The following is a 26,804-nucleotide window of genomic DNA, read 5'->3' on the forward strand; positions in this document are numbered from 1 at the left end:
TTACAGCTTGAGTTTGGTCATGCATATGGACTCGATACTTTGAGATTGGACAAAAATGGAGATGTAACAACTGCTAGGAACCGATGCATGCACCTTCAAAATCTTGAGCATGGTCATTTTACCACGCACTGTCGCTTCTGATGTAAAGTTCACTGAACCAGCCATTACATCAGCCCAAAACGAAGGGTTTGAAATCAATCTGTCCACCATGAAATCGGCATCAGTGGTGATGTTAAGCTTGCCGTGCGCCGGAACGTGCGATTGTATGATTGGAACTTCGGCGACGACGCCCCCACGATAGGTCACGAACGCTGTCGTGTTCTTGAACTTGAAGCTTCCGTAATTACGATTGTTAATCGCGATTATCATCCCTACTGTGACATTCGCCGTTGCGTTCGAGAGCATCGCTAAGCCTTGTAAATCGAAAGCAATGTTCTCGAGGCCTTGAGGGTAAACTGTGATTTCTGGGTTCTTTGGCTTGAAAACCGTAAATGCCAAGGTAATGAGAACGATAGCAACGATAACTATGAAAATTGCTGTAACGCAGCAGCATATCTTGAGACCTCTTCGTGAAGTTTTACCGGCACCCATCTTTTGAGATAACTTGCCGATGATTTCTGGAAAATTTTGTGTACCAAATAGGAGTATTGCAGGCTAGAATTGATGCAAATTACGGGGGTAATTCGAATTAGTTTGGCAAAGTAGAGTATTTATGGAGAATTAAACTGGAAAAATGTTCTTAATTTTGTAGGATTATGATCAAAGTTGAAGGCTAGATGTGGATTACTTGCTGATAGTTTCGACTCACATAGAAATGTGTTCTGGATGGATTCTGGCATGAATTGGCTTGGTTTTAAGTATTCGGAATTGGTTTTGATAGTTTTGAATCCTAGTTTGACACGAACCGGAATTTCCCCCTTTTTTTTTTTTGTATTTGTTATGGATAGAAAGTGGTGGAGGGAGAGGTCCAAGCTTTGACATCCAATTCGGCCTTTGCAATGAAAGTCTTGGACCATGACAAAGCCCACGAGCAATGCTCGGTCGATGGGCTGGGTAAATGCCTAAAAATATTTAATTAAATTTTATCAATTTTTTATTTTTTATTACAATTAATTAAATTTTTATATTTTTAGTTTAAATTAAATAAATTTTATGACTAATAATTGATTAATGGTTGTTAGTTAAAACGTTATTTGACATTCAATGTCATGTGACATTAACGTAATATGTCGATATATCATAAAAGATGATGACTTGTTATATTAATTTAAAATAATGATATAGTCATATGATATTTTTTTCTTCTTACGTCAATATCATGTTAATACCACATCAATATATGAAAGATAAGTTATATTTTGATTGATATCAATTAGTCAATTGTTAATTCTAATAACTTATTTGATTTAAAATAAAAATATAATGACTTAATTAAACGTAATAAAAAAATAAAAATTTATTTAAATTTTTTTAACTAATTTGAGAAACTTTCCAAATATTATACCAAAGCTAAACGAACGTTAAATTAAGTGATAATGATCTTTCTTTGCCATTAATTGGGGATTATTATTGATAATGATCTTTCCATTAATATGATCCGGTCATTGTTTTATATATATATATATATACACTTTTTGTCTTGTTTTTGGAAAAGATGTCAAATCATTTATCAGGACACTTAACACATGTGGAAGTGAATGTTTGAAGCTATAACATATGAGGGGATTCAAGACTCACATTGCAAGCTAGAGCTAAATTGAATTATTGAGTTAATACTATTGAAAAGAGAGTGCTGTGTTGACAAGGCTGCTTAACTTTCATGATTGAGAGGATGGGTCCAAAAAAGCATGTACTTTCATTTCTGTGAAGGGTCTTGATGATTTTGCTGTCTGTTGCTTGCATTTGATTCTTGTGTTTAGCCACAAATTGATAAATCTGAAAAAACACTGGGGTCATCAGTAGAGATTATAAAATGTATTTTGCCAGTGAGAATCAGAGGGTAGGCTTGGCAATTATTTTAATTAATTTCCATTGATTAAATGGTGTCTTATTTGGATGTCTGTTTTCGCATTTGGCATTTTCCTAATTACTGCTGTTACATGACCTAAGGTTAATCTCATAATAATTTACACAAACCTAACATTTTCAATGGTGGAAAATGATTTTGAGTAAATCTATCTCACACCAATTCATTCTGGGTCAACAAAGCAGGGGGCCAGCTCTAATCCCACCTGATTTGGCCTCAATTGGGAGCCTGATTTTATGTATTTCATTATGTGGTAAATTTTATTGGATAAAATAATAGTGAGTTAACAAATTACACGTAGAGTACTCAAATAAGCAAAAATTAACTCTTATACTTTGTAAATTTTAATTTTACTATGATTAGATTAAGGATGAATCAAGCGTTGAGTATTCAATTGGTATTTTGTACATACTTTTCTGCCATGTGACATGTCATAAAGGATAAACATTGAAATCTGAGCAAGAACACCCCAAAAAGATTTTGCCAATCCGCAAAAAATCTATACCAACCAACGGTTAAGTGAATTCAACTACCTATCAAAGTTGGACCTTCAACGCCCCCAGTGTCAACTACCATTCTTCTCTCTTATCCAAAACCAGGTCTCAAAGATGACTCGCTTGAGTCGTCGCAAGGGACTCCCCCTTCCAGTCTGCCCCCTATTAATACTAGTGCTTATTAAGTGCCTTTAAATTCCAGACATAGCTTCCTACAGGCTTCTTACGTATCCCTAGTCTCAATAAACATAATAAACCAGTTTTGTACTTTTCTTTGTTTGTCTCAAAATCCTTCATGGCTGACTCGGATCGTTCCTCTGATGATATTTCCGTGGATTCTAGAGGTACCCATTTTTGGATTGTGTTTTTCTTACATATTCAACTGCAATTATGACTTTGATGACTTTCCCATGATTACTTTCTGGATTCTTTGGAGGTATTCTTTTGAAGTCAATAATCCATGGTACCTTTGATTTATCTGGTGGCTGATTAAGAATGGGGTTCCCTTTTTTCTTTTTCTTAAATATTTTTGGATGTGAATTGAGTTTTTGGCTGCAATTTTATGGCCTATATGATTAAAGGATTAATGGTTTTTAGCTGTTTGTTGGGGTGTGACCGCAGAGGAATCCACCCAAGATTCCAAGCTCCAGTTCTCAGAAGATGAGGAAACCCTTATTACTAGAATGTTCAATTTGGTTGGAGAGAGGTGGGTTTGCTTGCTTTTAACAGGATCTTCTCTGTACTAGGATTACCTTTCTAATGGTTCAAATGCTTTGTAGGTGGTCTTTGATAGCTGGGAGAATTCCTGGAAGAACAGCTGAGGAGATTGAGAAGTATTGGACTTCAAGATACTCTGCAAGCGAATGAATGACCCAAACCCAAAGTGAATTTGGGTTTCTTCTGTTCAGAGCATGAAAAAATTTTGTGGCGAGGTTGTACCAAAGTGTTTAGGTTCCTAGGGCAATTGGCTGCTTCTCTGTGTTGCTTGATCAGGAGAGAAAACTGCAATACATATATATGATGTGGTTTTCCTTCTTAACCAAGTTTGGCAATTAAGCAAATGCATGCCTTTTTGTACAATGGCTCATGGTTGCTATGCTATAATATGGTAATTCGGGGTTTGGATTTTCAATTTTCTGGACAATTTGTGTGTTATGAATTCTTGGGCGAATGTGAATTTAACTATGTAAAGATGTATTTTAAAAACCATGGGAGTAAAAAATCTGTGTCATTGGAGTATTTTATGCCACTATTTTCAGTTCTGAAGCACTCACCAGTTACCGTGACCAAAAGATTGCGTTGGACATTTTAACTGATCTCATATGGACTACATAGATTAATGCAAATCTTTAATATGGAAAAGTGGTACAGTCCAAATTGTACCCTTTTCTATGTTAAAATAAGATGCCAGAACAGAAATATATATTTTATTAGAAAATATATAATTATATGAATTAAGTACATGCTTAACCGATATCTAGTTAGAAGTGTCCATGGATTGAGTCGAGCTTATTAGGACTCACGTTTTTAAAGCTAAGACCAGTCCCACATGATCATTTAATTGTTATATTTTATTTAAATAATAAAATGTATTTTATGTTAATATTTTAATATAAGTTAAAACATAACTGAGAAGGGCTAGACTCGAGCTTAAAATTTATGCTCAAGTCATTTGGGTCTGCGAGCCCGGACGTGTAGTTCGATGTTTGAATACTGATAGATGTAATCATAATTTACTGTTTTTCTATGCACATTCTCTCTGACAAATGGGACTTTTTTATGAGAAAATCAACAGGGAGTTGATGTATGGGGCTCAAGCTTTCAGTTTAAAAAGATATATTTATTAAGTAAAATAAAATTTTTATTTAAAAATTTATCTCATTTAATATACATTGACTCTCACTTTAATTGAATTTTATTTTAATTTTCTTATTTTTTATAATATAAGAGTGAAGAGTTAGATAAATTTTAATATCACTTATCTCGCATCTGTATATTCAATTTAAAAAATATACATGTTAAGTAAAAAAATATTTAATTATAAATTTAAAATTCATATAATTTTTTATTAATATAAAATTTGTGATATCATAACTTAAAATCTAGTTCATTTACTGGGCGAAGGTTCCACATTGCTTAGTTCTCCCCCAAGTTGGGCCTTATGCCCAGGACTGCACTAGCCTTCCCAACGTGCCGGGTTCCCTAAAACCAAATGAGCTAATGAAGCAGCCCAAGTGTAAGAGCTTTTGGGCTTTTTATGAGTATAGTCTTCTTATAGTTTTTTTATTCTTTTCAAAATTGATATTGATGCTATTATATTTGAGGATGCATTGGCCATACCAACCAATACTTTTTTGTTCTTTTAGTCCTGGATAACTACCAATAGTAATATCTTACATAATTTTTATAGATTTTGATCTCAAGGATGATAGATGGAATCACATAAATGATTTAAAGATTATATATTTAGAAATGAATTATTATATTAAATATTTATTTACTAATATTTATACATACATATATCATCCACTAAAAAAGAGGTGAATTTGAAGTTTTCTTCTCTAGATAAAAAGAAAGGGGTTTGGTTGTACAGTACGGGATTGATATCTCCGAATTTATGTGGGAAGCTGGAATGAAGGTCGTTTTTCTCTGCTTTCCTCGAATTGCTAAACACCATACCCCTCATCACCCCATCTCAATCAGCAGCCATTTAGGACCACAGTCCATGGCGTCACTAAAGCTGGTTAAGTTCCACACCTCAACCCCCAAACCAGACAAAACTCGTTCTTAATGTCACGAATCCCAAGTTGAAGGAACTCCCCTTTTGTTCAACGTGTAGTATTTGGTTACGATTTGCCGCACTCTCAAATCTTATAATATTCATTATTATTACTTCTGACACGTTTCCAGTAACCCCAGCTACCGTCCAAAGAGCCATACCTCATCTTTGATAATTAAGCACCTCTTTGCTTTGTCCATGACGTGCTATGTCAATCTTTCTACAAATCTTACCCTATTTTTCCCCGGTTGGTTTTGCTTGAACAGCATCGAGATTGACCTCACTCAACATTTAATGCAGGCAACGTGTTTACGTAGATATCCATCATAATTTCGGATGCGTATGCATGCAGGGTTTTTCTTTCCTGCAAGGAAAAGAGTCTATGGTATATGACAAATATTCTACCATGCATGTTAATATGGAAATTTGGATTTTTTTTTTTGTAAATTATAGCAGTAAGAATTCGTTAAATTGATTGATAGCTGTGGGTTGCTTGTGGAGTGATGGAATATCCTTCCTTGTGCTTGAAATCCAAGCAAATAGTTAATCATTTTGTAAAGAAATAAAGGAGCTGTTTTCCAAGCCCTTGTGTGGTCTAACTCCAGTTTTTGGAAGTAGAGAAAATGTTTGAGAAGATAGGAGCTGCATTCTTCATCCAACTAGGACAGAGAAGAAGAAGATAGAGACTGGGGTATTGGCCTTCAGCGGGAATTGCGGGATCGATTTCTACTGCGGAGGACTGCACAAACGAAGAAGGGTAGGATAGAGTTCCAACTTGTATGAGAATGTGATGATAAATATATTAAAATTGGAATGGAGATAGGCCTATCTTGATTTTCGTCGGGACTCCCAATTTCCAAACTCCTCTAACCGTTTGTATCGTCAGTAAGCTGCAAAGAACAGCGTAATGGAGTGTAGGACATGTTCCCAACTTACTTGAAGCTAAGATCATCCGAAATGAAAATGACATATAATCTTAGTCAACTTAGCTATATTCATTTGTTATGATGAAATTTACATGTAGCTATTAAGGTATCATTAAGGTTCTTAAGTAGGTAGTCCCATTGTTAGGATCCGATCCTTTCAGATTTCAATTTGGGGGGCTCTTATGATTAAATCCTAGTGATAATGACTAATGGTTTATGAGAAATTTAGTCGAAAACTCAATGTACTTCCATGCATTCCAAGAAGAAAATTAGAATCTAATTAAGTATAACCAATGTATCTGTAAATTCACTTGACTTTCTGCCATAAACCAGTATCCTACTGCTTACATGATCTGTTTAACAGATCACTCACTGCCAAGAAAATAAGTCATTGCAATTTTTAGGGAAGTTTATTCTTCAGCAGCATGAAAGCTCAGATATACAGATGAACTGATAATGTTGCAGAAATAAATTTGCATATTTAAAAGGAAAAGGATTACAGTGGAGTTCACTGATGACAGTTTGAAGTTTGAAAACTTGCAATTTGCAAAAATGGGGGCCATACTCTTGTGGTGCCTGATATCTTCATCTGCAACAGTCCTTCCCGTAGCAATATTTTTCCCAGAGCTTTGTCACTAAGATTATGAAATTATATAGCCTTAATACAGCCATGACTGACAAGCGATGCAATCATACATGCTGCCAAAGTAAGAGAGATGGTAGTGCATAAACTTCCAAAAGAATCTTAACTTCCGGTTAAGTAGAGGAAACCCTGATAATTCGGATGATCAAATGGGACAAATCAAAATGGGTTGTTTTCCCTTTGTTTTTTGACTAAAGTTGAGTACCATAAAAACGAAAAGTAAAACAGAGAGATAAGTAAAAGGAAAGGGAACAGAGAAACAGAAATCAGTTAAATACATGAATAGGAAAAAAAGTAGTGACAGAAGGGAAAATGAAACAAGACATTGGCATTATCTTACGTGCCAGTGAATGCAGCTTTTCATGGGACACTTTTCACTCACTTTCTAAAGATAACAATGCAAACAATATATTTATTGGAAAAGTTATTCAGATAAATATTAATAAGAGAACCACTGTGTATATTTGCCGGTTTTTGTTGTTTTCTCTCTTTATCTTCAAGTGCATCAGTTTTACCATTTTTCATAGGGAGGTGATAACTGATGCCCATTTTTGCCTTATAAATTGAGAGACTTGTGGGAGGGGGATGACATGAACTTCTCTTAGTTGTTTATACAAAGTTTCTATACAAAAAAAGACCAAAGTTCTATCCATGGCTGCAACTTTCTCAGTGCCTTCAATGGTAAGCTTCATTTCCCAGCAGCCTTAGTCTCCTTTCTTTTCTTCTTCTCTTACCAGGAAATTATCTTTTGTTGGATTCATCTCCCCTGTTTCTCTTCCTAGAAATGCTGAGCTTATTATTGCAAATGAGATTTGCACCATTTTTCTTTTTTTGTTGCCTGTAAGAGGTTAAGTTTCGGCTTTGCATGATGCCCCTATATGGCTATTTCAACTTTTTTAAGGGACTGCAGACCTCCCAAAGGGTCCAAGGGGGGTTATACTGTCAATTGACATACATTAACATTAACCATTTTGAAGCACTAAGGTAGTAAGGTGCCCCAGTTTCCTTAATGCATATGACAATGCTGCTTTTGTTCTTTTACATTTTTTCCCGCGGTAGGGGGAGAGGTAGAATTGCTCAATGTTTAAAATTTTGGTTTCAAAAGTTTATGCAACAAATATTTGTCCCATGATTTTAAGAAACTACTTTATCTTGGAAGTTGGTTTCCATTCATTGAATTTTGTACTATTTGATAGCAGTTTGAAAAGCCAACTAACAGGTCTTCAGCTTTCTCCGAAAAGCAAAGTGGAAAACCAACACAAGTTTTTTCTCTTCTCCTTCTTAGATGCTTGACATCAAGAATCAATTGTAAAATGTGCAGGTAAATCTCCCTTGTAGTGTGGCATATGGCAATACAAGGCAGAAACCATTAGAGTATAGTTGCAGTGGTTAGGATGATCTATACAACCAAGAAGGAGCCTAACAAAAAGTGTTTTGTTTGGGTCTTTTCTTCAGGATTCTTATGTTTTTTTTTTCTCTTTAATTTCTTTCACACCTCTCCAATTCCTCTTTATTTTACATAATCATGGAATTATATTCTGACAAGAGAGAATGCATATTCATGTCTTTATGTTCGAGTAAAGTACTTCAAGTTTTCTTCAGCATATAACTAATGCTGTAAAACAATCTTTCTGAAGTGGTTAAAACTCGACAAACTCTGATGCAAGTTGCATCGTCTCAAACAGTAAGAGGTTTGAACTTGTATTTATCGTTTTAGTAGTAAACAAGGTATATAATGGGTGAAAAATCCTTGGACAGATAATGGAAGAAGAAGGGAGGTTTGAAGCTGAGATAGCAGAGGTGCAAGCATGGTGGAACTCAGAGAGGTTCAAGCTGACCCGGCGACCATACTCAGCTAGAGATGTTGTGGCTTTACGAGGCAACCTCAGACAGAGCTATGGCTCAAACGAGATGGCCAAGAAGTTATGGAGAACTCTCAAGACACACCAAGCAAACGGCACTGCCTCAAGGACCTTTGGTGCACTTGACCCTGTCCAAGTAACCATGATGGCCAAGCATTTGGACACCATTTATGTCTCTGGTTGGCAATGCTCCTCAACTCACACCACCACCAATGAGCCAGGTCCAGACCTCGCTGACTATCCCTATGACACTGTCCCAAACAAGGTGGAACACCTTTTCTTTGCACAACAATACCATGACCGCAAACAAAGAGAGGCACGAATGAGCATGAGCCGGGAGGAGAGGGCTCGAACCCCTTATGTTGATTACCTAAAGCCAATCATTGCTGATGGTGATACTGGATTTGGTGGCACCACGGCCACTGTTAAGCTTTGCAAGCTTTTCGTGGAGCGTGGTGCTGCTGGTGTCCACATTGAGGATCAGTCCTCTGTAACAAAAAAATGTGGGCACATGGCTGGTAAAGTGCTTGTTGCTGTTAATGAACACATTAACAGGCTTGTTGCTGCAAGGTTGCAGTTTGATGTTATGGGAGTGGAGACCGTATTGGTGGCCAGGACTGATGCTGTTGCAGCTACTTTGATCCAAACCAATGTCGACACCAGGGACCATCAGTTTATTCTAGGTGTGACTAATCCAAATCTTCAGGGAAAAAGTCTGGCCACTATGTTGGCAGAAGGAATGGCTGCTGGTAAAAATGGTCCTGAACTTCAGGCCACTGAAGACAACTGGCTAGCCATGGCACAACTTAAGACATTCTCTGAATGTGTTATTGATGCAATTAAGAACATGAACACCAGGGAGGATGAGAAGAGGAGGAGACTGAATGAATGGATGAACCATTCCAGTTATGATAAGTGCCTCTCAAATGAACGGGCAAGAGAGATTGCAGAGAGACTGGGGCTCAAAAATATTTTCTGGGACTGGGATTTGCCTAGAACCAGAGAAGGGTTCTATAGGTTTAAGGGGTCCGTAGCCGCTGCAGTTGTTCGTGGTTGGGCCTTTGGTCCTCATGCTGACCTTATCTGGATGGAGACTTCAAGCCCGGACTTGGTTGAGTGCACCAAGTTTGCAGAAGGGGTGAAATCAATGCACCCCGAAATCATGTTGGCTTACAATCTCTCACCATCTTTCAATTGGGATGCATCAGGGATGACTGATGATCAGATGAGAGACTTCATTCCTAGAATAGCCAAGCTGGGTTTCTGTTGGCAGTTCATAACACTGGCTGGTTTCCATGCTGATGCACTGGTGACCGATACATTTGCAAGAGATTTTGCAAGGAAGGGAATGCTAGCATATGTTGAGAAGATCCAAAGGGAAGAGAGGAACAATGGAGTGGACACACTTGCTCACCAAAAATGGTCAGGTGCAAACTTTTATGATAGGTATCTAAAGACTGTCCAGGGAGGAATCTCATCCACTGCTGCCATGGGAAAAGGCAAGTCATTACTCAAGAAACCTCACTTTTCCTTGTGGTTTACCTCACTAATGGAAAACAGAAAGAGCTTGATAATTAACATTATGTTGTGTAAAATGTGTGCAGGAGTGACAGAGGAGCAATTCAAGGAAACATGGACTAGGCCAGGAGCCACGAGCGTTGGAGGTGAAGGCAATCTGGTGGTTGCTAAGGCTAGAATGTAAGAGAAACAGACAGAGAGAGAGAGAGCAACATGAGTTATCGTGAAGGGACAAACGGATGGTCTATTTGGAGCATTACGCCATTACCAATTCTTCAACTAGGGAATTGGGATAGGAATAATAAAATATGGTAATAACATCATAGGAGAATGGATCATTCTGGGGCAATTTTTTTGGCCACATTGTGTTTCTTTTTAAGCTCTTCACAGCTTTGTTAAAGATGAAACTTGGTTCTTTTATATGGTAATGAGAGAAAAATGCTTTGTTTTTGAACTTTTTGTTTCATTTCTAAGCTTAGATTACTGTTGTTCTGAAGATCATAGCACTATTCTACATTCTCCAGTGGCCTATGTGCCTTGCAAAAAGCCGTAGGGAACTTTAAAAAAGAAAAAATGAAAGAAAAGAAAAGGAGCACAGTGCCCACAACTTGGGTTGGGCTGGCGTAAGACAACTCAAAGCCCAGAAACTTCCTACGAGGCCCAAAACGACGCATCCAAGACGTCGTCTCGCTTCATTTGGATTTTTTGGATGAAAAACATAAATACATCGAACTTAAAATGTCGATCTTGGATTTTGGATATGTAGACTCGAATTGCTTCGATTTGGAAAGGTTCGTTTCTTCCTTATTGTTTTTGGTTTAATTCTCTGCTTTCCTCTAGCTATCGTCCATTTCGCTCAACCAATTTCCCTTTGAAATCCTATCGACTAATTTTATCTCAGTTTTTGCTGAATCATTCGAAACACTTACGTAATTAAACCTCGTCGCTTGTAGTTTTAAAATTCGAACTTAATTGTTTCAGATTTGTATGTAAATAGATGATTAGGGTTTAGTAATATAAACCAGGATGTTGTTGCGCTCTGTAAATTAAATCTTTTCATATTCTTCATATTTTCCCTTTTCTGTTTAAATCTTTTTATGACGATTTTGGAATGATGGCACGTGTTCTTCAGGCCAAATTTGGGATGGGTATTTTGTTTCAAATAGTGTAGGAGAAGAAATTTAGGAAATTTATGAAGCATAGAAGGAGATGAATTGTCTCAAACTGGAAATATATGTGTAAATAAGCTGCTTAGTTGAACTGGAGATGTTGAAACCAGAAATACCAAACCAAGCTGCTTAGTTCGGCAGAGGACGATTTTAGACAATCTGTGTAGCTCATAGGTTGTTGGTTAATTGTTTTGGGATGATGCGTTGGAAACTAGTTTGTGGTCTTTGGCGGAAAAAGCACTGTCCGGTTAAAGGAGGAAAAACTCGGCACTTTTGGAATAGTACCTCGAGCTCTTGAGGAATAGCTCAAGTTTGTTTTCCACTGATGGTTTCCTGCGGCATCCCTTTGAAACTGTAGGTTATACATAGATGATACACCTCTAGGATGGCAGGAATGGATAATGAAATTGATGTTTATGGAAGAAATAGATCTGACGATCAACATATAACAAACGGAAAAGGTATTAAGAGAACAAGTAGGCTGCCTTCAAATCGTTCTGTGGAGAAAAACAAGTGCTCCTGGTAAAACATGTTCAATCATTGATGTCCATGTTCACATCAATAATTAGCATAGTAATTAGGGTATCTTCAGGGATGTGATTTTGTGAAGTCCTAAATTCTTTGTACCCTGTATATAAATTCAAGCATTTTGAATTATTATACATAAAAGTGTTTGCATATAATGCAGCAGTGTATGCATCTATGTCATTCTTTTTTATTACTTGATTCTAATGCTTAGGACTAAATCCTGTAACGTAATTGATATATGGATGAAATTAATTAATGTGTTATGTTAACCTTAAAACCCTGCAGATTGAAACACATCCAATTACTTATTCGAACTGCTACCTATCTTTCAGATACCACAACTGTTTTCTATAGATAGGTCTTTCTCAATTCACTAAGTAGGATGCATCCATTTGACGTGGGAAATGACCAAGATACTTGATATCAAATGCAAATAGCTTTCATTATGCCAAAAAGGCTAGGTTCTCTTAAAACATAGTCTTTGACAAATTAGTGTTAGGTTATATGTAGTGATGATGCAAATGAAATTCTTTCATTTAATCATATGATACAATATCCAACCTGTGAAGCACTGTGCGTTTAATCATTGAAACAGAAGAACCTTGCATATAGTCAATAGAAAAAAATGGTTGTTATCCATTGAAATTCATAGGAGTAAACTATTATGTCATTTCTTTTACTTTTCCAGCATTTAATTATTTATGATCTCATCATTTCCTTCAGTTTCTCTTGCTAGTAATTATCTGAAGACATTTCAGTACTGACCTTGAGAGAATGCAGATGATTGTTATCCCAACATAGAATTGCTATTGTTCCCTGAAATCAATAATTGAAGGTGTTGTCCTTTCTTTAATGTTAGAAAAAAACAAGATAATGATGGCAGTAAGGATAACACTGAAAGGTGCCATCTACATAGTTAGGACAACATTGGGTTGGTTTTAACAAGGATTAAGGGAGGAGCAGGAGGGCCATCACATTATGTATCTCAGCTGTTGATCACACAATATATTGGAGGTAAAGCACTCACAACTGTGTAATTTTACATTATTTCTATGCGTGTCGAAAACTCAGAATGCAAAAGGTAAGGTAAATGAAAAGAGGGAAGTAAAAAATTCATCAGAACCTGTTATAAATGCAAGGATAGAGAAGGGGGATGAAGTGATGGAATCTAGTTTCCTCTGTTCATTTCTTCCAAGGCTTCAAAATCGAGAGCACGACGATGATTGCAATAATGAGGAGCAAGATTATGGCGATCATCATGCATTTTCTCGACTTCTTCTGCAAGCTCTTTGCAGTTCTGAGGGCATCTGTACCCGATTGCACATGGTCCACTGCATTCGTAACCTATAACCAAATGATCAACCAATAATCAGATTCCATAAACTCTTTCAAGGGAGTCGATGACAATATGTAATTGTTAGATATGCCAATGGTCCACAACCATGTGATTGATTAGGCAAAAAAGCGACCCATCTAGCCATTGGCTAACTCAACCAGGCCTTGTCTTAGCCCAAAAGCAACAAAACTAAGAACCTTGTATCAAGGCCTATAGAGTACTCCTTTGACATATGGTCAAAGCACAGAGAGAACTAGTTAAGGTCTCACGAATGAATGAATGTGTTAATTCTATTGTAAAAACAAGAAAAATGAGCCCTAGGCAAAGTCAAATGCCTCTTTGTTTTGAGCTGTCCTGTGCCTATTGGATTGGAGGTCTAATGTCTACTTAAATTCTTGACATAGCCACCCGATAACATGTTGCTATTCATTGACAAGCAATGACTTCAAAATAAGTTCAAGACATGCCCAACAGTTATACAGGACAAACTGTAAAACCTACAGGATGAGTTAGCATGATAAATCTTACTCAATTACAGGGAATTTGAGTTTCCAATTGCAGTTCGACGTGAATTGAAGAATTTTTTTAAGACCCGAGCTCAACTAAAAAGATAAGGCAGAATTCGGGTAGAGATTTTAAGTTCGAGTTATAATACTTTCTCGTGAATCAAAAAGAAAATGAAACACTTAATTGGAATAATTATCATAGCAACTACACCCTTAGTAGAATAAAGAAAAAATAATGGTAATAATAGTAATAAATCCAGAGTGGGTGAGACCTTAAAAAGCTTTTCTGCTGGCACCGCATAGCCGTTAGAACCTAAAATGAGAATATAGCAAAAGAAATGGTAATATCCTGGACAAGCGTCTCTCTCTCTCTTTTACTTCATTAAAGTGTATGCAGAATTCTATTGAACTAAGTCTGTCCAGAAGAAAGGCTAAAGCCTAGAGACTTATCAGTCTTTCCTTAATATTGTAAAAATCGAAAATGTGATTAAAAGAACAATAAGCATTAGATGAAGCTACTGAAAATTTCCCATTATCAGAAAGAAGTATGGCCAGATGATGGCAAAAATCTAAAGGAGAATTTCCACAAACAGGGACAGGTTTAGTCGTGTGCTTCAATTCACCTCAGTATTAACAAACCAAACTTTATAAGAGATGAAGGAAGCTAGTACTCAAAAACAAGAGATGAAAGGGATCATGCAAAGTGGAACATGCACTCCTTGACACAAAGAAAAACTAGTACTTCCGAAATAACTACATGATCAAGCAACAAAAAGGAACCAACTCAAGCAGCCTAACTACTCTTCCAAGGTTTTAGGACTCCGACAACTATAACAGCAACTATGATTAGTAGAATTATAATGGCAATGCACGTCCACTTTCGTGTACTCTTCTGTCGTTTCTTTGCATTTTGAAGTGCAATTGTCCCTGACTGGACGTTAGTGACTGCAGTTGAGACCTGAACAAGATTCCATCAAACACATGACACCAAGCAAAACACATCCATCGACCTAATATGCCAACAAAAATACCCACTCTAAGAGATGTGAGAACAGGAACAAACCTGGCTTTCAATGTTATCCAAAATTTCTCCTTGCGCTTCGACAAGAACTGCCATGTCAAGGTAAATCTGACAAATAACAGTCGCATTAGAAAAGTTAGCTTGGTTAATCTATCTTCCATGCTAAGGCCTCAGTGCAGATTTACCTGTTGCAAATCAAGAAGCTTTTTCTCAATCTCCATCACAGCATCATGCCTTTCTTGGATTTCCTCCACTGTATTTAGTACCTACAACCATAGTCCAACAGCAAAATTCTAGTAACGAAGTATATTACAATAAGCAGATAATTATCTTTGGATGTGAATATTTCAATGTACACTTTTCATTCTTCACATAGTATAAGAAAGTTATGTACACCAAAAAAGTAGAAATATATGTTCCCCTCTCAACAGGTCACAATGCAGTTGTAGTTCCATTGGCTTAAGTGGTAGGATTGTCAACCTTCTATTTTGAAACTTGTTCTGCGTAAGTTTCTCAAATGCCAAAAGACAGCAATTAAACCTTTTTCTCGGAACAAAGTCTCATTACCATGCTCCTGAAGACTGTCATTGAGAGTGACCAGGGAGAAACTATATTGTAAACGAAGACTTGAATTCTTTGGTGGGACCTAGTAGAGAACCAGACTGGTTCAATAAGCCAAATAATTGGAATATCATGGCATATCTGAACGATTGTATTCTATCCCACCTCAGGCTGGTACACATTGACCATAACAAATGCATAAATATTTAAGCCTTCTTGATTCACAGAAACCTCAACATACAGATACTAAAGTTTAACTTTTTCAGATCCAATGTCATGCTGAAATTTGCAAGGCAAACAGAAAATAAAAAGAAAAGCTGATGGTTATTGAAGACAAGAATCAACTACAAGGATAAAGAAACCCATCAAGATGTGGACATATTGGCATAAAATGACTAATATATATATAAATCTGCCTGAAAATTCCCTTCAAATTTAGAGCAGTTAATACAATTTAGCACATTACATATCAATGTTCCAGAACAAGTTTTACCAGCTCAACATTCCTTAAAAAGTAACAAAGAACTTTAAGCATACATAAACAATCCTCAAATTAGAATGACTTTAGAACTATGCATCAGTACATATAAACAGACTTAGACATGATTAGCTATTTAGATTCTCACTGAAAATTCAGTGAAAAGAATAATAACCTAAATTACCCACACCTAATGACAATACAAGAACTTTCTCACATTACAGAGTCTGAATATCAATGCAAGTGCTTCCCAGAAATATAAAGTTCCTTCAATGTCGATGATCAGAGAATTGAAACTGATGTTGCACCACAATCCATATCACTCAATCTATGCCCAATACATTGATCACTGTCGAAATTAATGTATGTCATTAACTCTTAGCTTAAAAACAGAAAACACTTCTCTGTTGTTTGGGACAGAAATTAGTTCAACCCATTTCAGGATCTAACAATTTTACAAACTTCTGTAATCAATTCAAAACATGCAACTCAGAACAAATATGATAACGGCACAAACACGATAACCACACAGATTCAAGACTCAGTTGTCGTTTGCTGAACTTTCAACAAACAATCAATTGTGAATCTTCAAGGTGAATTAGTGTTAAACATAAGAGGGCCCTACCTGTCCTCGTCCCTGTTCTTGAATTGCCTTTTGGAAGATTTGCTCACTGTTTCCAGTTTCGATGAGGCGGTCAATTGTCTAAGAGAAGAATAAATTTTGGCTGATTATAACAACATCCATGTGAATTAGAGCCAAAGTTCCAACACCAAGCTTAGGCTCACCTGTTCATCTGGCCTGGTTCCAGTGACTGCTCAAACAGCAATGAAAAAAAAAGCATAAGGTGCAATGAATAATAACAAGATTATTAATCCAGGAAAGAAAATCAGATTACTTTTGCAGTACTGGTAATTCGTAAGCCCCATATTCTAACCTGTAATGACCCTTCTTTCCACAACCTCCCGATACTCATCCTGGATCTTTTGTCTGAGAGTCTGAAAGAGAATATTAAGATGAGAAAACAGATAATATCTAGAAAGCTGTCAACCATGATGTGTAGATATACCTGAAACTCTATCATCAAATCCTTGAATTTTTTTGCCAGAGCACTGTGATTGGAAAAATAAAAATAATGATCAAAAACTATAATCAACATGTTTTCCTTTTTTTAAAAATAAATAAATAAAAAGGACCTAAAACTAAGCATTTTATGCATACGTTGTAACATTCATCCTGGATCTGTCAATGCTTGTTCCCTTCTCACATCCAGGTTTCTGCCGATTGGCTAAGTTCTGGAGGTAAAGGGAGAAAATCAGTACATAGTCTTCAATTGTATAGCTGTAAAGCCAGAAAATTAAGACATCTAAAGAGAAAAATGAATAAAGAGTTACATCTTTGTTGATAGCTTCTAATCTTGCTTTGACATTACGCGCTATCTTTCCAACCTCATCAATATCTTTCTCCATTCGCTTCTTGATAGCTTCAGTAAATTACATAAAATTTAGACAATATGGAACCAAAATAAAATCGAAACTTAAAGAGCATCTTCAGGAATTGGTAATGAATACCCACACAAAAAAGGCTCCCCATATTAAACTTTTTCTCATAATTGTTGCTGCCAAGAACTTATATCCATTTTTTCTCAACTTGCTCAGCTACTAACAGTGTAACACTAAGTTGGATGATAGTTTATAGTCAGATCAGCAACTGTGTTACACCATATATATTATTAACGTACAATGCTGACATTTGATTTGCAAGAGTAGTATGGGGAAGGACACAGCTTTCTACCTTTCATTGCAGATGCCTTTGTAACAGACTTTGACTCCTCATTAGCATCCTGTGCAAAGTTCGCGTAGACGTACGTAAATTGCAATGATAAACAGCAAATTAATAAGTTAAACATTACTCTTGAGGAGATTTACACAGTGCAGGAGAACTAAGAAGCAGGAAATGATGTCCAAAATTAGCAGAGCAATTCTTGATAATGAATTTCAGAACATTGCAAACCAGGTCTGGCTAAACAATATAGCACAGATGATCCTTAATGATAATGAAGATAAAATTCTCTAGTATCTTAATAAAAGGTGATACATTTAAAACTGGACCAAACCTATAAATTAATATTTTGACTATAGAATCTTGCCAGCCAGACACCACATCTATATTAAAGAAGAAAATAATGTAAAATTTCATAAAGACAGGATAAGATTGCAGAGTACATGTAACTGATTATAGGAGACCAAGATTTTGATATACAAAAGCATAGCACAAAAATATCTGGGCACAACTGTCAATGGTAAAATAATCTCAGGTGAACATCCTACATACCTTGAGTTTCCTAAGTAACACAGAGAGCTTCTCCACCTGTTTCTCAACCTCTTGTATCTATATTACAAAAAATAAGAGCATGAAGCAATTAGATGAATTTCACTTAAAAAGAAAATAAATGTTATAAAAAGACCAACAATATAAGCAAAGATAATATAAGTAAAAGAATTTCGAAAGTCTTGCTATATTGGCAGATGTCTACTCTTGGATTCAACTCCTTGGAAAAAAAAATTGAAATTTCAATAAATTAACTGATAATAAATTGCAAGCTTTAAACATAAGGTTCCAAATAGTCAATTAGCCATCACAATAACCTAAGATAGCAGCTAATTTGTTTTGCTTTTGTAACCATATGGCAGACCTGCTTATTGAAAGCTTCCATTCCCATGTCGGAGTTACTTCCGGGAACCTGTCTTCCCATTTCAATATCCCCATGGCCTTGGCCATCACCAACAAATGAATCCTGATCCAAAACATAATAAAAATCATGAATTCAAACATGAAAACAAAGCCTAATAAAGCTATCACAATTCAATAATCAAAGTGAAAAAGAACTAGCAGAACAAGCAAACAAAACCAAAATATCACTTCAACCCAATTCAGTCCATGTTAAAATTAGAACCTTTATCGATAGTGGAAAGATAATTCAAAACTTAAGAATGGTAGAAATCTTGGTTCCAACTATTGAACTTAGAATCAACCAAACACAAAAACATTTCCAAGTAAATTCCCAGTAACCAAACAAAGAGAAAGAAGCAAATCCTTAAAAAGGAATCAACTTGGTGTGATGCTATATCACTTAATTGAAATAAAAGTCAACATAACGTAAAAAAAAAAAAGAAGAAACTTTCATATTAAAAAATTAAAAATTAACATAGCCATGATAGTCCTCAAAACTAGAAAACACTAACCAACCCAGTTTCAAATAAACACAGAAACCCAAAAATACACACTCAATTAAGCATTAAATGTCATAAAAAAAAACAAACTCGATTGATCAAGCAAAAAAAATAAAACCCAAGAAGTTCATGATCCTAATTAAATTAAGAAAGCAAACTACTACTGATGAGAACAAGCAAGGTGACTGATAATTACCGTGAGTAAGTCGTTCATGTTTACGACTCAAAGGGATGCTTTGATCAATTGAAACTCCAGAGTTCAGAGGAATAAAAAAGGCAAGGAAAGAAATTTTCGTTATGGTATGAAAGAGATGTCTTTCCTTCTAATTTTTTCTGTTAAAAAATGTGGAGCTTTTTTGCAGCCGGCTTTTAAGAATTTAAGAATTCAACGTTAAATACAACAAAATTTCAAAAGCGTTATCGCTTAATTTTCTTTGTACGACTTCGGTTACCTTTGTTTAGCTGTTTATTGGGCTGTCCGCTTGGCCCATTTTGGAATTTTCATCGGCTTTTTTCTTCAAAAAAAATAATTATTATTTTTTAATCACATTCAATAACACTAATTGTTATTCATTAAAATATTTTTACAGTTATTTTATGTTATATGTCATGATCGATGTTTTAACTAAAAAAAATAATTATTGTTAATCATAAAAATGTATTTAATTAAATAAAAGTATGTAAATTTAATTAAATATAATAAAAAAGTAAAAATTTTATTTCAATTTATTCAACAATTTAAAAATTTTTAAATATTATTTATTTTATTTTCTTTTACGTTGTTTATATGGAGCAAAACAAAAAACATATTTTTTTAGTTAAAAACAAAATACATTTTTAAGAAATAGTTATAACAACTATTTATATGATTCAATTACAAGATTGTACATACCCGGTTTAAAATTTTAGATAATCTATCCATTAATCCTTTGGAATTTCTTATCAACATATGTAGGAAGACATCCACATACGCAATATACCAGGATCTTGTATTGAAGGGAATAATGTTGGATTGTTAAGTACAAAATGGATTTGTTTAATTTGAATAAGAGGTTTTCTTCATGTCTTCCATATATATATATTGAACTTGAGAGAACGAGAATTTGAATTTTATTTTTTAAATAGTAAAATCATATATCAATTAATAAATTAAATATTTAATATATTTTTTACATATTTGTACAAGGAAAAAAATAATAGGATTCTTGATATAGGAATTGTAACTATAATAAAATTCTCATCTTTGGTGTTTAGGGGGAGAAATCTTTGGTTTCTCTCAAAAGCTTCAAACTTAGGCTCTTAAAAATATACGGGTTTGATGGTCTTCACCATTGGTTTTTTTTTTTTTTGTCTGCTTTGTAAGAGAAAACTGGATTCTTATAGGTAGTTTTCTCAATACTTTACAGAGTGAGAGAGAGATGAACAATCATGAAATGACCAAACCTTGAATCTCTATCAACTATGGCTAATATATAAGGAAGTTTCACTCCTAGAAAAAAAAGGAACTTATTATTGCTGCCAATAAATTATCACACCACCTAGATAAGAAAAAAGGGAATGTTGAGCCGTTAAAATATTGGTAAAAAACTTATGATAAAACTTGTGTAGTATATCTCCATAACAAGCATGGACTTTCACTCTCTCTTTAATTTTTAGTTAGTTTCTCTATAGCTCTCCGGACACTATATTCGCTGTCGTCCGGTGGCTAGGATGTCTGGCTTTCACCAAGGAGAGACGACTTCAATCCCCAGCAACGGAAGTTCAATTTTAAGTGAGCTTTGGTTATCATAATGCTTGTTAAATGCTTATTACTTCATAATGCTTCTTGTTAATATTTAGAGTGTTAAATGCTTATTGCTTACCACCTAACAAGTGAGCTTTGGTTATCATAACCTTCTTGTTAATCACCATGGCTAACTAACAAGTGAGCTTTGGTTATCAGTATTCTAGAATTCTTTTCCTCTAAAATTAAAGCAACTTAAGAGAATGATCACTTTATTTAAGTTCAAATTAGATTTCCTAATTTATAGTTGACAATGTAGACTTTATATCTCAATATCCATCACGACTAACAGTGCCTCTAAATACATAAAGGCAATCCCCATTTTCAACACCATGCCACCTGAGGCTACAATTGTCACGCATGATCCGCTGCTTGTGTATGAACAGATAATCATCTCGGGGAAGAATTCTTCTGCTAAGCAGTAACTGTCTCAAATCATTAACACTGCTGGAGTCCTTCATTTCCAGTGGGATGGTAGCTGCATTTAGCAAGCTTGAAGACATTTGCACCACTATATTCAGCTCCCTCGTTGGAGGGTCTTCCTTTAAACGATTCGTACTTCTCAGGACAACACTGATTTCTGAAAACTCAGATATACCATACTCACTCAGATTGCGAAAATCGTCTGCCAACTCTACTCCTGAAAAGAAGAGTAACATTCTTGTAATTGGTGTGGCATCAACTATGTGGATTTTCTCTTTTAGGCTACGCACGGTTTCTGTTCTGTCAACTTCAACGTTCATCTGTCTGGATGAAAATTTTACAGTGATTTGGATTTTGGTGCGATGGTTAAGTGAAGGTGAAAGGGGTTTGAGGGTGAGGTCAATTTTTGTGCCGTGAGTAACAATCGGGTAATCTTCCATGTCTAGTCCATCAACTAGCTCCCAATCAGATACGGAAAGAGTTTGTCTTCCTACTGGGATTCCCAGAAGCTGCTCTACCTGTCTTTTGATTGCTAAAACAGGTTCCTGGAAACCAACTTCCATGGCAAATTCACGTCCGCAGGCAACAATGATAACCCTCATTTCTGCCACTTGCAACACACTTTTGCGCAAGGCCGATGATCACTTCCAATCAATGCACAAACTTTATAGAGTTTTCCTATATTGAAATCAGTGAAGAAAATGCATGCAAATTACATCCTGGATATTCATGAGTGATGAGTCACGCTAGATGAATGAGAAATCATGCCAAGTAACATAACTGTTCTGCAACTTTTTCTGTTGATTGAATTCACTCCAATTGCGTTTTGTAAGTGGTTTGAAGCACGAGTGTGAAGAGAAAGAAAATTATACACCAACAAGAATAAACCCTGGCAAGCCTAGATAATTGACAAGTGTCCATTGAATTACAAATTAAGAAATCATTAACTTGATATAATTTCTGTGGCATAAGACACAAATCCGTTGTAGTTTACAAACGCACGTTACTGTTAGACTTGGTAATTTAGACACGATCTTTTAACATAGCCCAAGATTGATAATCTATTGTTAGGTTTAAGGTACAAAATTTACATGTCTTAAATAGATCAAATTAATTCATCCAAGACTCATGTAACTTGTTTAGTTAGTCCAGTTATCGTGTCAACTCGTACAATTAACGTATATAATTTGTTCATAAATTTGTTTAATATAAATTTAATCATGATAATCATGCTTAGATAAGTTATCAATTGTATTGTCTCATATAAAATTAAACATGTTAATCGTATTTTATATTACGTTTTAATATATCCGTGTATATATTTAAAATCTTAACAAATTTAATTTATCGTGTTGTGTTCATATTTATCTATATATTATTATTCAAGGCTGACTTTTGGGTAAGGCCATCCAAACAAAGGCTTTAGGTCCTAAATTTAGAGAGGCCCCATATTTTTATTATAATAATATAATTAATTATATTAAAAATATATAAAAATTAAGAGAATTACTAAAATATTTATCTATTCTCTCATGTTTAATAAATATTTATTTTCTCTCACTTCCACATTCTTATTAATTTTGAACTAATTATCTCATTTTCTATTAAAAATATGTAAAAGTCAAAAATAATTAATAAAATGGCATATTATCTCCCTTTTCTAATTTTGTGTCTAATAAATCTCAATTTTTTATCTCTTCTCAATTTCGACAATCCTATTAATTCTCAACTATTTTTTTTATTTTCAATCAATTAATAGTAATATGTATTTAATAATCTCGAATAACTATTTTTTCTGACCTATTTCTTCTATTTTTAATCAACTAATGATAAAATGCATTTAATGATTTTTAACAGCTATTTTATTTCCTATATAGAAAACCAATTATCTTTTTTTTTTCAATTTATAATATCCATGGTTAAATTCTTCTTCCCTCATTTGCTTTTTTTTTCTTTTTTTAACTTTAATTTTCTTTTTGAGAATACCCAAAAAGTCTATTATGCTATGATCTTTATAAAACTGTAAGCCTCATTTACAATTTACGATAAGCATTTAAAAATTAGATATTATTATTCTAATATTTGTAAACTTTTTTACTTTAATTTAGAATTTATATTATATTGTTATATTATCTTTATTTTATGTGATGGTTAATCTATTTGAATTAGAAATTTTGGTTGCTAGATTTTATATTAAGCATTTAAAAACTATAAAATAATTTTAATAGTTAAATATTTTTAGTACTTCTTAATAAATATTTGAATATGTTAAATCAAAAATATGAATTTGATTATTTAAAGCTTAAAAAAATTTCTTAATTTCAATAAAAAAAGTCTCATTTAAATACTTTACTTTAAGCATTTAACGTTATTGAACCGTCCTTGATATTATTAATACTTTATATTTACATAACAAAATCAAGACATGTGAACACAAATTGTTAAGCAACTGGTAAAGAAAAATTTTCAAGTAAATGGATAAAATTTCACATATTGAAAGAACAAGAATAACAAAAGCTAATTAAACAAAGGAAGTACCCCGGATTCAATGTACCAAAAAAAATCAAGAATAAAAAAGCAACAAGCAATAGAAATACATGTTACTTTGTTGGAGGGAAGCCCAATTAAAATAACTTGGAAGAGTGGAAACAATATTATAATGATCAGAATCATGGAAATTAAATTTTAGGATTGATTCGCTATAACTACCATTAATTAATTAATTAAATCACATCCCCAGTGGTAAGTAGAGCCTAGTTTTCCATGATCGGGACAGCATTATTCTTCAAAATTGTGTTGCAGTTATAGGGGAAAATGATAATTGGACCGACATGCGTATCAAAATTCAATACAAAAGTCCACCCATTACCTTACACCACGCATCTAATTAAAGAAATATTGGAATTCCGATTGATTCAATGATGATGCTCCAAAGGCTTTCTCGACTATAAATAACAAGATGGGTTTCCCATCAACATTCCAATTCTTGTGTCTTGTTCTCATTTCTGTCAGGAGAGAGGATGGCCATTCGAAAGTTCAAAGGCTTCTTCTTTGCAAGTGACTGCTTCTCTACACTCTGTAGAGAATCAACAGCTTATAATTCGCTGTATATTCCAAGGAGCAAGTACTCTCACCTTTGTTTTATTGGCAATGCCATTTTATCACGGTTTTCTTTTCTTAAAAAAAAAATCGTGCATATATATTTGAGGAAGTATTAAGAGAGGCGAGATTGGAATGCTAGACCTCAATCCTGTTAAAGATGTGCAATAATGTTAAGTAAAGCCTACATTATTTCATTTTACCACGATTAGTCAGGTTATGCTATTAGCATTTTGCGTTATCTAACATCATTTTGAACATTGACGGAGTTAAGTGGTGGTGAGTGGTGACAACCGTCACTTTTTAATTTTTAATTTTTTTATTATATGTATAAAATTTGATATATATATATATATATATATATATATATATATAGTATGATTACTTTTATTATTATCCTTTAATCACCCCTCATGCAAAATCTTGAATTTGTTACTGATTTTAAGTAAATAGACTACTTTGGGAACCATGCATCAACATGTGTGGGTACATTTATTCACTTGTTTAAAGAGTGACAACCATAAACTTGATTTTTTTTTTTTAATAATTGGATGAGGGGATTCGAACCTTACTCTTTAAGCAGAGAGATAATGCACCAACCAATAAACCAAATGCTTGTGCAAATTAAATATTTATTTAATGATGTTGATTTTTTTTTATATAAGATATATTTATGTTCTTAGTATCTCAAGGTATTTATCAATGATATTGATACACATGTATTATTAATATATTTTTATTTTCAGTATCTAAGTTTAATTTTTAATAGCAATATATAAAATGGGTAGTTTTTTTTTGTATATATTAACATTTATTAAGTTTTATGCTATCATTATCATATACAAAAGAGCCTTATGTACAATATGCTAACTTTATCTCCCATTCTCGATTATAAGAAAAAACTTTTAAGTTGAAACTTCTAAATATTAACATTATAATAAGCATTCTTTTGAGTGATGGATATATTATTGTTGTTGTTGTATTACATATGATAAGGTGAGAGAAGATTGGGAAAATTTTTAAACGTCTAACTAGAAGTACTAATAATAATGGTTATGCCAAGATTACATAGATTGTTGAATTTTTTTCTTTCTCAAAATTAGAAATCCTTATTTTGAGCTTCATAGTTCCATTTGTATGGAATAGGGTAGTATTGTGATAGTGGGTCTTTAATGCTCTTGTACTATAGCAGCATCTGTTGGAGAAATCGGTTTCAATAGTGGAAGAGGCCATAATCGATCAAGCTGATCAAGGTGCTGGAACCGATCGCCACAGACCGAAGTTATGAAGGAACCAACCAAATTATGCATGACTGAACACGGTGGGTTAGGTATGAGGTCAGATGGGCGGTTTTTAACTCCGCAAGTAGGGCTAAAATCTACGACAGGGCAAGGTGACTCAGGCTAGACAAGGTGTGGCTACGATGTAAGAAGGGGGAAGGAGGGTTGACAACTTTGGGATTTAGGGTTTGCTCCGAAGGGAAGGTTGCAAGCAGCATAGGTAAAGGGGGAATTAATGAGGGGTAAATGTGTAATTCTTCATATAAATATAATTAAAAAAGTAATTAATTATTCGGTCAATTTCAAGAAAAGGGTTTTCAGAAAAAATCAAATAGAATAACTGAAATAATCGTTGTCCTCAACCAACATCAAATAATTGATTAAATATCAATCAAAACCGGTCGATCATGTGATTTTGGTCAGCTGATGCTTAGCACTTTGTACTACTAAATGCATAATTCATATAAAAAGCCTAAAAAACTGCAACTATTGCAATTAATTTCACTGTAATTCGTCCTCTTATTTTTTTAAATTCTTTTGGTATACATATAGAAGCTCCTTTTCTATTTATTTAGTAAAGAACACTACTCGTTTCTCTAAAAGAGAAGAGGAATTTTCACTTCCTAATGGAACTTTTGCTTATAAAAATAGACAATGAAAAGGATTAGATGCCAAATCAGGCTTCTTAAGTAGGTTCAGATACATTGCCAGATGTTGATTTTTGCATCCTGCAGCTACCAATTTGTAGCATACTATTAACTAATTTTCACATCAATTAGAAAGGAAATTAAATGTTTTTCTTGGTGAGTGAATGCGATTGCTGCCTAAGCACAATTGAAATTTTATATAGTTATATATGATGAAATATAGAAATGGTCTCTGTTTACATATACTGATGAAGTTTCCTAGCCGTTACCCGGCTAAGCCATGGCTGCCAACAGGCCGGCCTGGCAAATAGTCTCTTCCCATAGAAATGCATGGAACTTGCTCAAAACCAACAAATAATAGTACAAAAAGCAGCCGGCGATTATTCTAATAGTCACTCGGCAACGACCTATTAACAGCTGTTTGATAGACTAAACTATATGTGCACCAAACCCTAAACTTTTCATGGTCTAGCCGTTGGGATGGAAAATCTGTG

General features: G+C 34.4%; 5 protein-coding genes and 1 long non-coding RNA gene across 13 annotated transcripts; 3 read left to right on the forward strand and 3 right to left on the reverse strand.

The window, feature by feature from the left end:
• Positions 1-591, reverse strand: LOC110423559 (late embryogenesis abundant protein At1g64065-like). Its single transcript, XM_021437785.2, has one exon. The coding sequence runs from the start codon at positions 589-591 to the stop codon at positions 1-3; it is 591 nt and encodes a 196-aa protein (XP_021293460.1).
• Positions 592-2,561: 1,970 nt separating this feature from the next.
• On the forward strand, positions 2,562-3,652 carry LOC110423286 (transcription factor CPC-like). Of its 2 annotated transcripts, none has more exons than XM_021437471.2 (3): positions 2,562-2,864; positions 3,118-3,226; positions 3,300-3,652. In XM_021437471.2, exons 1-3 carry the CDS (start codon positions 2,816-2,818, stop codon positions 3,385-3,387), a joined length of 246 nt encoding a protein of 81 aa, XP_021293146.1. In that variant the 5' UTR covers positions 2,562-2,815; the 3' UTR covers positions 3,388-3,652. The 2 variants fall into 2 exon arrangements, with proteins under 2 accessions (XP_021293146.1, XP_089640801.1); XM_089784675.1 differs by having other exon boundaries at positions 2,580-2,864; positions 3,142-3,226.
• A 1,981-nt stretch (positions 3,653-5,633) lies between these two features.
• On the forward strand, positions 5,634-6,137 carry LOC110422897 (uncharacterized). The gene is made up of 2 exons (XR_002445784.1): positions 5,634-5,684; positions 5,918-6,137. It is a non-coding gene; the product is annotated as an uncharacterized LOC110422897 (long non-coding RNA).
• Positions 6,138-7,058: 921 nt separating this feature from the next.
• ICL (isocitrate lyase) lies at positions 7,059-10,702 on the forward strand. 3 transcript variants are annotated; one of them, XM_021436921.2, is made up of 4 exons: positions 7,059-7,549; positions 8,506-8,552; positions 8,627-10,229; positions 10,335-10,702. In XM_021436921.2, exons 2-4 carry the CDS (start codon positions 8,529-8,531, stop codon positions 10,430-10,432), a joined length of 1,725 nt encoding a protein of 574 aa, XP_021292596.1. In that variant the 5' UTR covers positions 7,059-7,549; positions 8,506-8,528; the 3' UTR covers positions 10,433-10,702. The 3 variants fall into 3 exon arrangements, with proteins under 3 accessions (XP_021292596.1, XP_021292593.1, XP_021292595.1); XM_021436918.2 differs by lacking the exon at positions 8,506-8,552; XM_021436920.2 differs by lacking the exon at positions 7,059-7,549 and having other exon boundaries at positions 7,556-8,552.
• Positions 10,703-10,978: 276 nt separating this feature from the next.
• LOC110422896 (syntaxin-132-like) lies at positions 10,979-19,469 on the reverse strand. Of its 5 annotated transcripts, none has more exons than XR_002445782.2 (15): positions 19,275-19,469; positions 18,541-18,642; positions 18,180-18,236; positions 17,640-17,688; positions 17,240-17,328; positions 17,067-17,140; positions 16,915-16,957; positions 16,783-16,843; positions 16,634-16,659; positions 16,473-16,550; positions 14,994-15,074; positions 14,851-14,916; positions 13,069-13,289; positions 12,711-12,761; positions 10,979-12,546 (listed from the first exon to the last, which is right to left on the reverse strand). XR_002445782.2 is itself a non-coding variant. In XM_021436923.2 (13 exons), exons 1-13 carry the CDS (start codon positions 19,290-19,292, stop codon positions 13,128-13,130), a joined length of 906 nt encoding a protein of 301 aa, XP_021292598.1. In that variant the 5' UTR covers positions 19,293-19,469; the 3' UTR covers positions 12,771-13,127. The 5 variants fall into 5 exon arrangements, 2 of the variants coding, with proteins under 2 accessions (XP_021292598.1, XP_021292597.1); XR_002445783.2 differs by having other exon boundaries at positions 10,980-12,045; XR_002445781.2 differs by having other exon boundaries at positions 10,979-12,761.
• A 1,661-nt stretch (positions 19,470-21,130) lies between these two features.
• On the reverse strand, positions 21,131-21,886 carry LOC110423626 (Ubiquitin-like superfamily protein). Its single transcript, XM_021437904.1, has one exon. It carries the CDS (start codon positions 21,884-21,886, stop codon positions 21,131-21,133), a length of 756 nt encoding a protein of 251 aa, XP_021293579.1.
• Between the last annotated feature and the right edge of the window lie 4,918 nt (positions 21,887-26,804).

This window comes from Theobroma umbraticum, unplaced genomic scaffold (genome assembly GCF_002168275.2).
Source record: "Theobroma umbraticum cultivar Fairchild unplaced genomic scaffold, ASM216827v3 scaffold_20.0, whole genome shotgun sequence".
In the NCBI taxonomy this organism is placed as follows: Eukaryota; Viridiplantae; Streptophyta; class Magnoliopsida; order Malvales; family Malvaceae; genus Theobroma; species Theobroma umbraticum.